Source organism: Protopterus annectens, chromosome 3.part1 (genome assembly GCF_019279795.1).
Source record: "Protopterus annectens isolate FY-2018-M chromosome 3.part1, PAN1.0, whole genome shotgun sequence".
NCBI classification, from domain to species: domain Eukaryota; kingdom Metazoa; phylum Chordata; order Ceratodontiformes; family Protopteridae; genus Protopterus; species Protopterus annectens.
The window spans coordinates 1400248173-1400262323 of NC_056732.1; the positions used below are offsets into that span (position 1 = coordinate 1400248173).

Here is a 14151-nt window from a genome sequence, read left to right on the forward strand (position 1 = left end):
GGAAAGGTTATGCTGTCACCTGCTGCTCCTGCAGCACCATATGCAGAATGGTGATACAGACATGTGGGAAAGTCTGAAACAGATGTCATGGTTGCCATTTCAGACTGTAGTTTGTATTTCAGGTTTCCATCAAACAAATCTTCTAGTTACTGGTTAATTTCTTCAGTTGGATTGTACTGGAATTGTAACATATTGGATAAACAAACAAACAAATAAATAAATAGCCATTTGGGACAAACAAACAAATAAGTACCCATTTGTTAACCAAGAAGTCCCACTGAACACACAGTCCCTTTTTAGGAGCGACGTGGGAGCACTGCCTAGTTAAGTGATTTTACTCAAGGTTGCACAACAGGCAGGGCTGACAGAATCAAATCCTATACCAGACAAACTATAGCTCACAGCTTTAAGCCTCTGTACCAACTGCCATAGTTTGCACCCTCAAAATGAACATGGCGAATGAGTAAACTTACTTCCCAAACCTGTTCATTTCCTTAGATTCTTTATCCAGGGAAAGAACAGCAGGACTCTGTGGAGAAGCCTTTTTAAAGGCCACTGCAGCAATAATGGCATCTGGATTGGGAATTTGTGCCTAGCTTGACCAGTCTTTGGGAGTCTGGAGGGCCTTGTCTGGCCTTCTGAGGGCATGTGTTACAATACTGAGATTTTCACATACTGCCTTTACTACAAGGTGTACCATTTTGTCAACTGGGGGACAGCATATGAACAATGTTGGGATATGGAAGGCCTCCTGCAGAATCTGTTGAGGAGAGGTCAAGGGGGGTGAAGCCATCCCTTTTTCTGCTTCATCATCTGTAGGACACCCTGAGAATGGAGTCATCGGGGGGATGGTGGGGAATCAGCATATAGGCTTCATCAATATCTGATATAGGGGACTCGGAAGGGAGTCCAAGTGCCTCTTCTTGAACTTGTGCTTTCTGCTAGGCTTAGGAAGTGGCACATCTTAGGGCAATGAAAATGTCTTCAAGGAGCAAAATATGGAGAAGTAATTCAGCAAGGGTTTTAAGATCCTAATGTCCTTTAAAGAGAGATGGTGGTTAGCTACAATGTCAGGCAAAGAAATACCTATTTTTGAGGTAAATATGATTTTTGGTACATGCATAAAGGGTGGCAAAAACAGCACAGTCTGTGGTCAACACCAATACTGATGACACACCTGGGACAAATAGGACTGGCTCCAGATGCCTAAAACCCACCTAGAACAATATCAAAACTGAGGGCATCAGCTAGAAAACCAATTCCAACAGGCTGACACACACTGACAAATCCACATTCATCTTCAAGATTTTCTATACTGAAGACTGAAAAGACATCCTCTGTGATCACATCAACATTTCTCAGTGATTTAGTGTTGAAACTAATGCCAGTGGGCTGACTCGCCCTGGGACTGAAGGAATTCCTTAGACTGATAGAATTAGTGTCAAAGCAATAGGTACCTGTGGTAAGACTTACATGAAAGACTTCATCCCAAAAGGCTGCAATCCCAATGTTGAGATCATGGTAAAAATGGACCCTGGAAGTTGAAGTCCAGCACCACTAGAACCGGTGCCTGAATAAGTACCAGCAACAAAAAATAGGATGTCCTGGCAAAGCAATGAGGAAATGCTTTTGTCTGCTCTGATACCAAAGAGAGAAAGAAAGGGATATTGTTGCTGGATGTTTATGAATGCCTCCATTACCTTATCATAGTCTAATTAAGTGACAGTTACGGCACGCCTTCTGAAGGATGAAAATATGATGGCTTAGAAGTCAAAAGTTTTTTGAAACTTCTGATTCAAAAAACAGTGAGCAGAGCTATAGCAAGGGAGTGAGGTGCACAAAGCAGTACATCCGTTTGTTCCCCCTTTACTGTATGTAAATGATTGTGATCAATTAATGACAGCCTTTAAAATGCCATACTGTTTTCTGTTTGCTTTTTTTATGATAGCAACACATATTATGTAGAAACCTAATAACTCATTGCTGCCTTTGAAAGAAAAGAGCAGTTACAAGTTGTGAGATTATTTTGCAAGCCCTACAAAGTGGTGTCCAGGTCAGCCAGCCCATCTGTCCCACCTCCTGTGGCAGTGTCAATAAGACGCTGTCTATTCTGAGTATTTTTCAATGGAGATTGCCCAGACAAAATCCTTACCAGTATTTTGAAACTCCAGTAGGAAATGAGCAGACTGTGATTTGTTCTAGGTTTCTTTGTAAATGGAACCTGGAGAGGCTATTTAACTCTCAACACTTTCATCTCTGTCAGCTTTATTGTAATTGTTTCTCTCCACTGTATTTTCCTTACCTCTATTTTTATTTTGAAATTTGTCATGGATGGGATCAAACTTGGAAGGCAGTACTCCACTGTGTCTGATGTTAGCACACAGGATTATAAGCTATTAACAATCTGATTCCTGCAGTTCAGAGTTTGATTCCTTCAGCCTCTATTTGACTATTGCATTACTCTTGAGTCAGCTATTTAACCACACAGTGCTCTGGGCCAATTGAGAAATTAGGCTAAGTTTTTCACTAGTCTGCTGTTCTGCATACTTCGTAACTATCTATGTAGTTGGCCCTGAGCTACCACTAAAAGTAGAAGCCTTATCAGGAGCATATGCATAGCTATTTTTTAGCTGAGATAATAATTGTTTATTTTTCCTGTCTTTAACAATGTATGGGGTAAACAAATCATAGAACTTACATTTTACACTAAAATGTTCTCACAATAAAAGAATATCAGTTAAAATTAATTAAAATTAGTATGGGACAGACCCTTTCAATGTGGAGCTGTGAGGAATATGTTGTCTTTAAGCGTGAGAAGCCATGATCTGCCAAGTTATTCATGCACTCAAGTCATTGCTCCACAGGTTACAGTATGATTCAGTCATAGTTCTTGTAGGTGTAAACGACCTGACACGTACCTCCCTAGACGATATGAAGAGAGACATTATGGAGCTCTTGGACTATGTGTCGCTGGCTAGTATGTGCCCAGCATTGAGCAGCGTTCTGCCTTCACAAAGGATGATGCCACAATATGAATAGATGATGACTGACTTTAATAATTGGCTTAGTTTTGTTGTCATTTTAGAGGACACAGTATTTCTCAGTGTGGAAGGACATGGTTAACAAACCACATTGCTTTGCTAAGGATGGTCTGTACCTTTCCCCTCCAGGCTTTTGAATATTGGATAAAACATTTGAGGTAAAGATAGCATTCCAGGCCAAGGACAACCAGAAGTCCTTCTTTAGCTATGCCCCAAACCAGCACACAATAATGTGCTGAACTGTTACTGACATGAGCATGTTCATGGAACCAGGAGAGAGAGCAAGCCTTATGGCTGGCAAATTCAGCTCATATTTTACCCCTCATCCCCCACTTGATCGCAGGGAAACACCATCTAAGATAATCCCTCCCACTATCAGTAGGGAGCAGGTCTTAGATATGTCCTCTCATGCCAAGAATACATCTTCGATGAGCCCTGATAATATCCCAGAATGCCTGCTAAATAGCCTGAAATATTTACTTATTTATTTATTGACATTTGTTTACTGGGAAGGTCTGCCCTTTTTCAGTGGGGACCCAGGGAGAAAAACACCAAGGTAACAAATTTAATGTAATCAATATTTACAGCAGCAGTTTGTATAATGTAGTGTAACATGGTAGTCAGTATAATAACATTTGTATTGACATTCAAAAACATTAATATACAGCTTGGTATTGAGAATTTACAGATAGAAGGGTGGTTGGTGTATAAGACAGGTAAGCATAATTTAAGGAATACATTAAATTCAGGTATTAGAGAGGATAAGCAAGTTTAAGTGTTAATAAATTTGATTGTGCTAAATTAGAAGTAGGTATGCTAGTTTAAGTACTACAATAAAGTGACGTGTTTGAAGTGGATAAGAAAGTTAAGTGATTTAGTGCTTTAAAGGGAGATATAACAGCTGATGAAGGATGTTAGGAGAAGCTATGTCTTATATGAAAGCAGGGACAAAGCCAGGAGGCAGAAAGGAATTCTTTTGGTAATGGTTTGAAAAAATGAAGATGTGAGATAGAACTAATTGATATATTGACCGAAGGGAACAGTTTGGTAGACAGAGTTGGAGTACGGTGCTAATTACTAGACATGCAAATGAGATTCTGTGGGTTAGGATGAGCTGGATATAAGATAGGTGGTGAGGAGTTTTGAGTCAGTTAAGTGTTTTTAATTCTAAACAGTGGTGGGTTTGGTAAGGATTTTTGCAATCAAATCTGGTAACTTTGTTGTAGCATTGTTCAAGTTTAGAAGCAAGTAAGGCTTGTAGGTTGGGCATGATAGGGGTTTCATATAGGAGAGAGGGTAAGAGGTAAGTGATGGTAAGTGGGTTTCATATAGGAGAGAGGGTAAGAGGTAAGTGATGGTAAGTGGGTTTCATATAGGAGAGAGGGTAAGAGGTAAGTGATGGTAAGTGGGTTTCATATAGGAGAGAGGGTAAGAGGTAAGTGATGGTAAGTGGGTTTCATATAGGAGAGAGGGTAAGAGGTAAGTGATGGTAAGTGGGTTTCATATAGGAGAGAGGGTAAGAGGTAAGTGATGGTAAGTGGGTTTCATATAGGAGAGAGGGTAAGAGGTAAGTGATGGTAAGTGGGTTTCATATAGGAGAGAGGGTAAGAGGTAAGTGATGGTAAGTGGGTTTCATATAGGAGAGAGGGTAAGAGGTAAGTGATGGTAAGTGGGTTTCATATAGGAGAGAGGGTAAGAGGTAAGTGATGGTAAGTGGGTTTCATATAGGAGAGAGGGTAAGAGGTAAGTGATGGTAAGTGGGTTTCATATAGGAGAGAGGGTAAGAGGTAAGTGATGGTAAGTGGGTTTCATATAGGAGAGAGGGTAAGAGGTAAGTGATGGTAAGTGGGTTTCATATAGGAGAGAGGGTAAGAGGTAAGTGATGGTAAGTGGGTTTCATATAGGAGAGTGGGTAAGAGGTAAGTGATGGTAAGTGGGTTTCATATAGGAGAGAGGGTAAGAGGTAAGTGATGGTAAGTGGGTTTCATATAGGAGAGTGGGTAAGAGGTAAGTGATGGTAAGTGGTTGCTAGAGTTAACATTGGCAGAGTCTGTAAGGAATTTCTTGATAATATGAAGGAGGCCTAGTTTGTATAATGAGTTTTCTTAATGCTGTTGTGGATGTGTAAATCAAAAATTTTATGTGAAGTAACTTCAATCATGGTATTATTTAAGGAGTGCATTTTAACGTTTTTTTTTTTTTTATATATATATGGAAATGGGATTTTGGAAAAAAGAGAAGTAATTTAGTTTTGGGGGGATTTAGTAGCATGTGCATCCTGTAGCCAACTTTCAACAGAGCTGAAAGCATCTTGAGTAATTCTCTGAAGATGTATAAAGTTACCTGAATCAGGGCAACTAGTGTCACTTTACAACCACAGTCTCTGCACGGGCTTCATGCCACACAAATGGAGGACTGCAATGGTCATTCTTCTGCATGAGGGTGGACCATTAATGTATCCCAGGAACTACAGACCCATTCGCGTGACTAGTCTCATATGCAAAGCCATGGAAAGAATTACCATGGAAATTACTAACCATGACATAGGAAACCTTTAGACACTGGACATAACCCAGTTTGGTTTCGTCAAAAGCAGGTTATGCCTACTGAACCTGGTGGACATATTTAAGAAGGTCACTAAGGTAATGGATGAGGGCAAAACAGTGCAAATTGACTACATTGACCTAGTTAAGGCACTTGATAGAATACCTCACTCAGGCATTGTCATTGACCTAGTTAAGGCACTTGATAGAATACCTCACTCAGGCATTGTAAACAAACCTCATAGAATTAGGCGTAAACCCCTCTGCAAATACTAGATAGCCAGCTAGCTCACAGATGGGACCCAGGAAGTTAGGATTGGAGAAATCACCTCCACAAAAAGGCTGATCACCATTGGAGTACCTTAGGGCCCTGTGCTGGGTCTGCTACTCTTTGGCATCTATTTTTCAGAAGTCGAGGTCAATGCCAATGTTCTCTGGCTTACCAAGTTTGCAGATGATCGAAAGCTAGGAGCAATCATAGAACACCCCCCCCCAAGATAGTAATATCTTGCAGGAAGGTCTAAAACAGACAAATGACTGCTGCCAAAACCATGGCTTAAAACTTAATGCCAAGAAATACATAATAGTACCTTTCGGGAAGATAGACACCCAAGGAAACCACCTCATTGAACACCCCTAAAAGTATACACAGTAGTCAGGGATTTGGGGAGTTGTGTAGATAGTAACTTGGCTTTTGACCAACATGTCCAAGACTGTAAGAAAATCATTCTGTTATTCAACGTATAAGTAAGGGCATGGCATCCAGATCAAGGGAAGTCATTGTGCAACTGTACCAGCCTTCATCAGACCCATCACTGAGTGCAATGCTCCCTTCAGTATGTACCTGACCAGCTGTTGCAATGACTGAAACATCCACAGCGGTTCCTCACAAAATGAATACAGGGTGTAAGCACAATGTCCTATGCCGATCACCTCAAAACACTATCTCTGTACTCCATTTCCTACATACTGCTGAGACTCAATTTATGCTTGGCATACAAAGTATCTTTGGATCCCACTCTGATGCAGCTTTTGCATTTCTGCAAAATGAATACTACCAGAACTACTAGGTCTAAGGATTTAAACTCTGCTTGTGACTTAAATAGGAAATGTTGGAGGGCCGATATGCATCTCAGAGCACCCCCTTTCTCAAAATAGGCTTCCCATCCATCTGAAACAGAATCCTTTCCTAACCCTATGCATGCGCAAGCTGTACCAATGGAAGGGAAATCAGAAATTCAATCTTGGTCTGACACTGTATGCCTCTGATAGACAGAAGCAGCCATTTAATCATGCCTTAACTAACATACACCTCCTTAATATGACCTCTAAGGCACAATAACTCATCAGATACATTTGGGCTGCATGGCCCCAGTGATCTTTTGGCTAGTACACACCTTTGAATGTATAAAATGAGGAATGTTCCTCATAACGAAGTGTACTTGAGAGGTGTGGATTTATTCTTAGAATCCCATACCAGATTGTTGAAGTGATATCTATGCTTCTTAATACTATTAGATTTTATTTTTTCTGGCATGTGTGATTCAATAAATACATTTGTTTGCATTATATATAAAAACATAACCATGATTTCTTAGGTCTGCTAGTAACAGTAATATTCTATTATGCAAAACACATAATCTGTCATCATCTAGGAGCAAGAATGTTATGGTGTAAAACGAACAAAGCACAAATTAATTAAATTTAAATGTGGGATAACTGTGCAGTATATTGAAAAGTATAAATAAGAAGTCAGACTGTTGAGAGAAATCACAATCAGTGAATCCAGTCAGCAGGAAAGTAGCATTTTACTGACAAACTACTTGTGTTCTCCAAGACTATTCCAATAGGTTTGTCATTTCTTGTCACTTGTGTGTCAGACCAAATCCCCCTGCACTGTCATGTGTGGGGCCTGGCCCTGACCCCTCAAATTAAACAAGTTAATGTTGCTGTACACAGTACAGGGGCCTGGCCCTGGCCCCTCAAATTAAACAAATTAATGTTGCTGTAACACGGTTCTTTGCCCATTGTGAATGGTGGTTTCATGTGGCTTTGTTTTAGTCACTCTCAGGATAATATCCTGTACTGGTGTAAGTGGTTGCACCAATCCATAGGTTTGTAAGTACTTACTACAGTACTGATCTATGAGGATTTTAAGAAGCCTTTCTTTACATTCCTGTGGTAGTTTTTGAGCCCTTATACTTTGTGTATGAATAACAAAGAGTGGGCAGAACAAGGATATGTTTGGACATTTACTTGCTGCCCCATTCCATAAGGGACATGGGTACTAAGCCAGATGCATTTACTTTTCCCATCCATTCACCCAAATTTCATTTGAATATAGTAAGAAAAGTACTTTGCTTCATGCAGAGTAGGAGACAGTTCCATAGGACTGGAATTCTCTGTGATACATATATATCCTGCCAACATGTTCTGTTTATGTTGAAAAAGAGACTGAGATCTTTTGTTGGGGTGTTTTCTCTAGCATTGGACTTGCGACTGTGTAATAGGTCTGACTTGATAGGGTCTGTTGAGGTGCTAAACTTGAGGTAGAGGTCATGTCTTAGTAACCTGTATAATACTGAGAAGAGGGACAACACTGAGATGGTGCATAGATTTTATGTTTTAGGCCCTTGATTTTTTAGTGAGAAATTGGTTTGGTTACTTCAGTTATGCAGAGTGTTTGAAGAGGTACATACTGAAAGGGTCATTGACCTAATAAGTACAGAGTACAGGGGAATGATTTCCTTACTGGACCTGGCAACCATATATGATGATTGAAGGGCAGTTTATTATTGACATAGGTTCTCAGATCCCTGACTATGGGATCAACATTCAGGGGTACGTACATTGTCAATGTGATATTAACAAGGTTGATTCTTTTTGCTGTGGGATACTATTAAAAAATTCTTTGCATTTAGCTTTAATCCATGGTTTTGACACCAACTGTTTGTTTAAGAAAAGCCCTCTTGGAAGATCTTGGTGACTTCTGGGGATTTTATGATGGCACCAAGTTTAAAGTCCTTTGCAAACATACCTATCTATGAACCCTTAACATTTGCTTTGCCCTCTGAGAAGTAAATGCCAAATAGGAGTCGCCCTAGGACTGAACTGAACTCTTGGGCACACTTCTTGAGACAGCTCTTTTGGAGGAGGTAGTACTGCCTACCCTAATGTTTTGGGTTATATTTGTAATGCAATTTGCTATCCAATGAGTTACATAAGTCTTTACATTTAAATGGAAGAGTTTATCCACAATGCATGAATGCAGAATGGTGCCAAACACCTTTGTGAGGTTCAGATATGCGGTGTGTACTGATTTACCCTCATGTGCTGCTTCTGTAACTTTTTCAAAGAAGGTGACCAGGTTTAGTAGGTTGGATATTCCCTTGATGAATTTGAACTGCCTTGGGTCAAGAGTTTGTAGGTTACCTATGTCCTTATTTTAATTCCATAATGATCCTTTCCATAGCCTGACAGATGAAGCTGGTCAGGCTTATGGGTCTATAATTACCTGGGTCATTTGATCCAAAATTAAATTTCAACAAACACAAAACAATAAGGTAAGCAATGTAAGTGCAACCAATACATCAGACATTGTGGTTTATAAATGTGAGGCATCACTCCTCATCCCTGTTTTACTATAAGTAAATCATCCTGAATTTTATATATGTTTTAACTTATTATTAATTAATAATTTGTAAGAACAGATCCTATTATCCAGAGACCACAGAATTACAAGTCCTAGAATTAAAAAAATAAGTATGTGAAACTGAAGGAGAATAGTGAATGCCAAAAATCATTGCTTTCCTTCAGTTACTTTTTAACATAGGCTGCACCCCACATCCCTACCTCAAGTTTTGTAGTAATATAATAGTACAGTACATATTTTCAGCAATGACTTTTGTATCTACCATCCGTTTTTACCACTTATTTGTAATATGTTGACGATCTTTCATAAATTATGAAGACTGTGGTGTTTTATCAGCTTGCAGGTTACATTAGGCTAAGCATCTTGCTTTCTTTTTCAGGTCAGATTCTGAGTCCACAGTGCATTGAAGATGCCATTAGATTTGCAGAAGAGGAACACTTGGCTATATTGGCTGACGAGGTACGTGGTATCTTATGCAGTTGATGAACAAGCCACTGAGTTGGAGATATAATTATAACTTCCTGTTTTCATTACCATTTCCAGCACTGTAGAGTGATAACCTTAATGGCAAAAAATATTTCAAATGTCCTTGTCAACTAGTATCTCAGATACAGAGTTGTTCAGTTCTTCTTGACATATCTAGCCTTGGATATATAACCTCCCAAACTGGTGTTTTGATAGGTAGTTATTCTTCACTTTGAGGAGTCAAACCTTTTCTGTATTATTTGTATAAGGCATACACATTACATCAGGGACCTAGTCAGTAGCTTTGCATATTAGATGCTATAGTATGACTTGTCATACATTAAAAACTGTTTTATCCAATTTTAAATAGCCTAATATATTTTCATAGGCAACTTTTAATATAGATCTCTCACTTATTTGGATATTTTATGCAAACCCCCATAATCAATACTTAGTTTAGTTTTAATAACAGTATTTAATAGACCCACATTAGGTAAACCTAACACGCACCCTCCATTTTTTTTGAACATCAGATAATTAAGTAGCATTTTTTTGTTATTAATCTAACTTCACTTTTTTCTTTAACAGTTCCAAAATAAGCAGCAGAGTTTGTCAAAATTCTCTGCTTTGTATAATTTACTTAATAAACTAAAGTGGAATCAATAACAGTTACACAAACTTACCTTGTTTTGGCCCAGTTCACTGACTGAATGTTTTCTGTCTCACAGCATTCTTAGTAAATGTAACTTACACCATTCACCCTCATTCCACTCAGGCTCGTACCACTCCCCTACCCTACTGTCTGTTCCTACCCATCCCCACTTACTCTAAATTTAAACTCCCTATCTCTACCCATCTAAAAGCTCACTCAATCCCCATCTATTAATGCCTGCACATATCTCTTTGCAGTCACTTCCATATTTCATTCAGTACTTCCGCCAATATCCAGTTGTCCCTTCAGTCCTATTTATTATAACATCTCAGATGGTGTAGTGGTAAATTGCTCTGACTATAGTGTATAGGGTCCTGGGTTCAAGACTTGGCAGGGCTGATTATTTAAAGGGATTAGGAGGATGGCCTAACGGTTAAGGTGTTTGCCTTACAAACACAAGCTGCAGGGTTTGAGTCTCACAACGGATAATTGGCTAGGCTTAAAATGGCTCACAAGGGCAGTTAGCCTAGTACTGATCTATGAATCTATGAACTTACTTCCTTCCCTCTTACTTACTAACACCTGAACACCATGGTGTTTCTGAATAAAACACATAACTCCTATTTTTCCACTTCTCCTCTGACTCTCACTTCTGCTGCTTACCCATGTAACATCTTTACCTTCACACTTCCACATGGCCCATCACCAGCATCCTAGTTGTACTGTCAAACATGCTTCATACTCAACCCTTAATTCAGTCAAGATAAGATCTACCTTATATTGTCCCAATACCACAGACTTTTTTAAACACAGCCTACACTTGCACAACACCATAATCTATAAGCTAAAATTAAAAATTAAAATTAAAATGAAATGCTTATCCTACAACCAGCATATGTCCTGCAAACCAAACCTCAGTGCTGGCATTCATCCAAACCCTGGCCCAGCTACATCCCCATAAACCTTTAACTCTACAACTCCTACAAACCACACCCCTCCAATACAATATAACACAACTTGTTCTTTCTTTAACATCACACATATACACATTAGAGCATCTACAATACAAAACCACAGTTCCATGCCTGGCTTAACGTACATGTGCCAGATATAGTAGTACTAACTGAAACCTGGCTGATAAAAGAATCATAAGATAATGAATTTCTACCCCCAAACTATAATACGTTAAGTGTAGACAGACAAAATAAAGGGGCTGGTGGAGTCGAAATACTATACAAAACTTTGCTGCACTTTACACCTTCACCACTAAATATTCCACAGGGTTTTGTAGTCAAAAAATCCTCATATTTATCCCCAAACTGAACCAGAACAGGACATTATCCATCATAGGTCCTTATTTGCCACCTGATATTAACCTATTTCAGAAGACTTCTTCTGGATCTCATACATCACCTAAGAAAAATTCATACTAGGTGATTTTAATATTGACTGGTTATCTCTCTCCTCTGACTCACCTAACCAATCAATAAATCTCTATGATCTCTCACAGCTAATTACTACTCACACCCATTACAATAAAAACAACACTATAGGAACATTAATTGACTGGATCCTTACCCCTCTGCCTCACAAAAACTTTACCACGGGTACCCTTCCAGATACTCTAAGTGATCATCTCTCTACCTACATAAAATATTTGGTTTTATATAGAATGAAAAATAATATACTTTTCTTCAAAGTTGTGGCTTTGCTCAGCTCTTTATGTTGTAACTCATTTGCTTGAAAATTTGGTGGCCCCTTTCGGTAACCACACTGTGAAACTCAGGTCTTTCCAAGAGATGCATTATCCAGAAACATTGAACTTACTTCTGCATTCTGTCTCAGTCCAAAGATGTTTAAACTGTATCCAGTAAACCAATTCTGTCTTAGTCCAAAGAAGTTTAAATTGTATTTTGTGGACCAATTCATTCTCATTTCAGTGATCTTTAAATTGTATCATGTAGACCAATTTTGTAGATTATGAAGGCTGTGATGCAGACTGTTATTGTGTTTGAAAATAAACTGTGTAATGTTTTCTGCCTCCCACAAGCTGCCATCCACCTCAGCTGATGCACTTTTAAGTGTGGACAGCCTAACTCTTGAGAATCTTTGAATCTACTATTATCTTTATCTCCATAAACTTTAATTCTAACTCCGGATAGTAAAAAGAAGTAATATCCATAGTAAGTCTTGCAGTAACCTTGCCTTCAGGATGAGTAACATGCATATTTAATTTAAAAAATATTGTTTATTTATTCTCCGATAGATCCTTGTTTTAATAACTTAAGACTTTAACTAATGTAAGACTCACCATGGAGATTACTTCTTTTTGACATTCAGTTTTAGGATTTCTAGATAGCCCAGCACTTCAGACAATCTGAGGTGCAGGTTTGGTAATAGAGACTGCTCTACCAGATAGCGGATTCTTAGAACCTTGATCCGTATCTCCATAAGCTGGTGATTTGCTGAAGTTTGCAGACAAGCTAATTGTGGTTCTTAGTTCAGCAGTCCCCTGAAGTGCACCTCAAGTCTAAAAATAACAGGGGATAATAATCCTGTTAAACACTTTGCTAATTCAATGTCCAGTAAGTGTTTGCCAGTGTTTAAATAAAAAGACAAAATATATAATTGTTTTTTATGTAGATACTGACACATTAAATCATAAATTGGCATTTAAGTACTTCAGGTATTTCACCTTGATGAAAGACTGCTTGTTGAATACTCTCTGCAGCCCAGTAATACAAATTATAATCAGGTGTAAATACAAGGTTCAATATTGAATAGCAAGTGTCTAGGGGAGTCTGTTATGATTTATTATTGCCTAATAGGTTCATAGGTTCATAGATTAGTACTAAGCTAACTGCCCTTGTGAGCCATTTTAAGCTTAGCCAATTATCTCTTGTGAGACTCAAAGCCTGCACCTTCTGTTTATAAGGCAAACACCTTAACCATTAGGCCACCCACCCCTTATAGATAGGGAATAAAGCTTCTCCAGTTAAGCAAATCATAAGTTTCATTCTAGTACACATGGATTCACTTAGAAAAGATCGGAGGTGAAATTAGTTGAACGGCAATCGAGTGAAGCAGAAAGATACTTAGGAAGAGGATCATCTTGTTTGCAGATAATGATGGGAAGGAGAAAAGAAAGGTCAGCTGAACTGTTCTTTGTTTAGACAATTATTGAATCAAACAATGGAGCAGGTTAAAGGCACTTTGAAACATTAAATGCAATAAATTATATGCAATTAAGAAATATGTGCTAGATCAAAATAGAAATGTATTAGTCTGATGGTTTAATAAGTGAGAAAGAAAGGGGAGAGGCAACTTAAGAGAGTTATAATGTAATGTCAGAAATGACAAAGGATAAGTGTTATAATTTCTGTTTGGATAAATAAATATATTAAAGCAGCTGATGTGGATGGACTAGGTCAGCAATGTTTTTTCTTTTACCCTTTTCCTTTCTTCACATTCACACTATTATATGCCTACTGTCTCAGAAGAGAAGAAGGAACTTTGATAATGTACAACGACAATTAACTATCTAATTGCAAGAAAGATACAGTATAATATTTTGTGAGTACTTTTTAGTTTTTGATAATGAAGTAAGACTTACTATTTTTAAGAAGCATATTTATGTATAGATGTTTACATTTACTAAAGGCATGATTCAGTGAGTTAAAACAAGAAGAAATGTGGTTGACTATTATAATATATTTTGAATGAGTCACTTTTTTAGTCAGTTATTATATTTTGCTTCATTTGGGAAGACTGAATTTGCAGTTAGATCTGTTAAAACAT

At 38.3% G+C, this 14151-nt stretch overlaps 1 protein-coding gene across 8 annotated transcripts in view; it reads left to right on the plus strand.

Moving 5' to 3' along the window:
• Positions 1-14151, plus strand: part of LOC122798488 (alanine aminotransferase 2-like) — a 1719357-nt gene that overhangs the window by 642077 nt on the left and 1063129 nt on the right. For all 8 annotated transcript variants that reach the window (XM_044067464.1, XM_044067468.1, XM_044067469.1 and 5 more), the window contains one exon: positions 9616-9695. In XM_044067464.1, coding sequence (XP_043923399.1) covers positions 9616-9695 — 80 coding nt within the window. The remainder of the gene's footprint in view (positions 1-9615; positions 9696-14151) is intronic.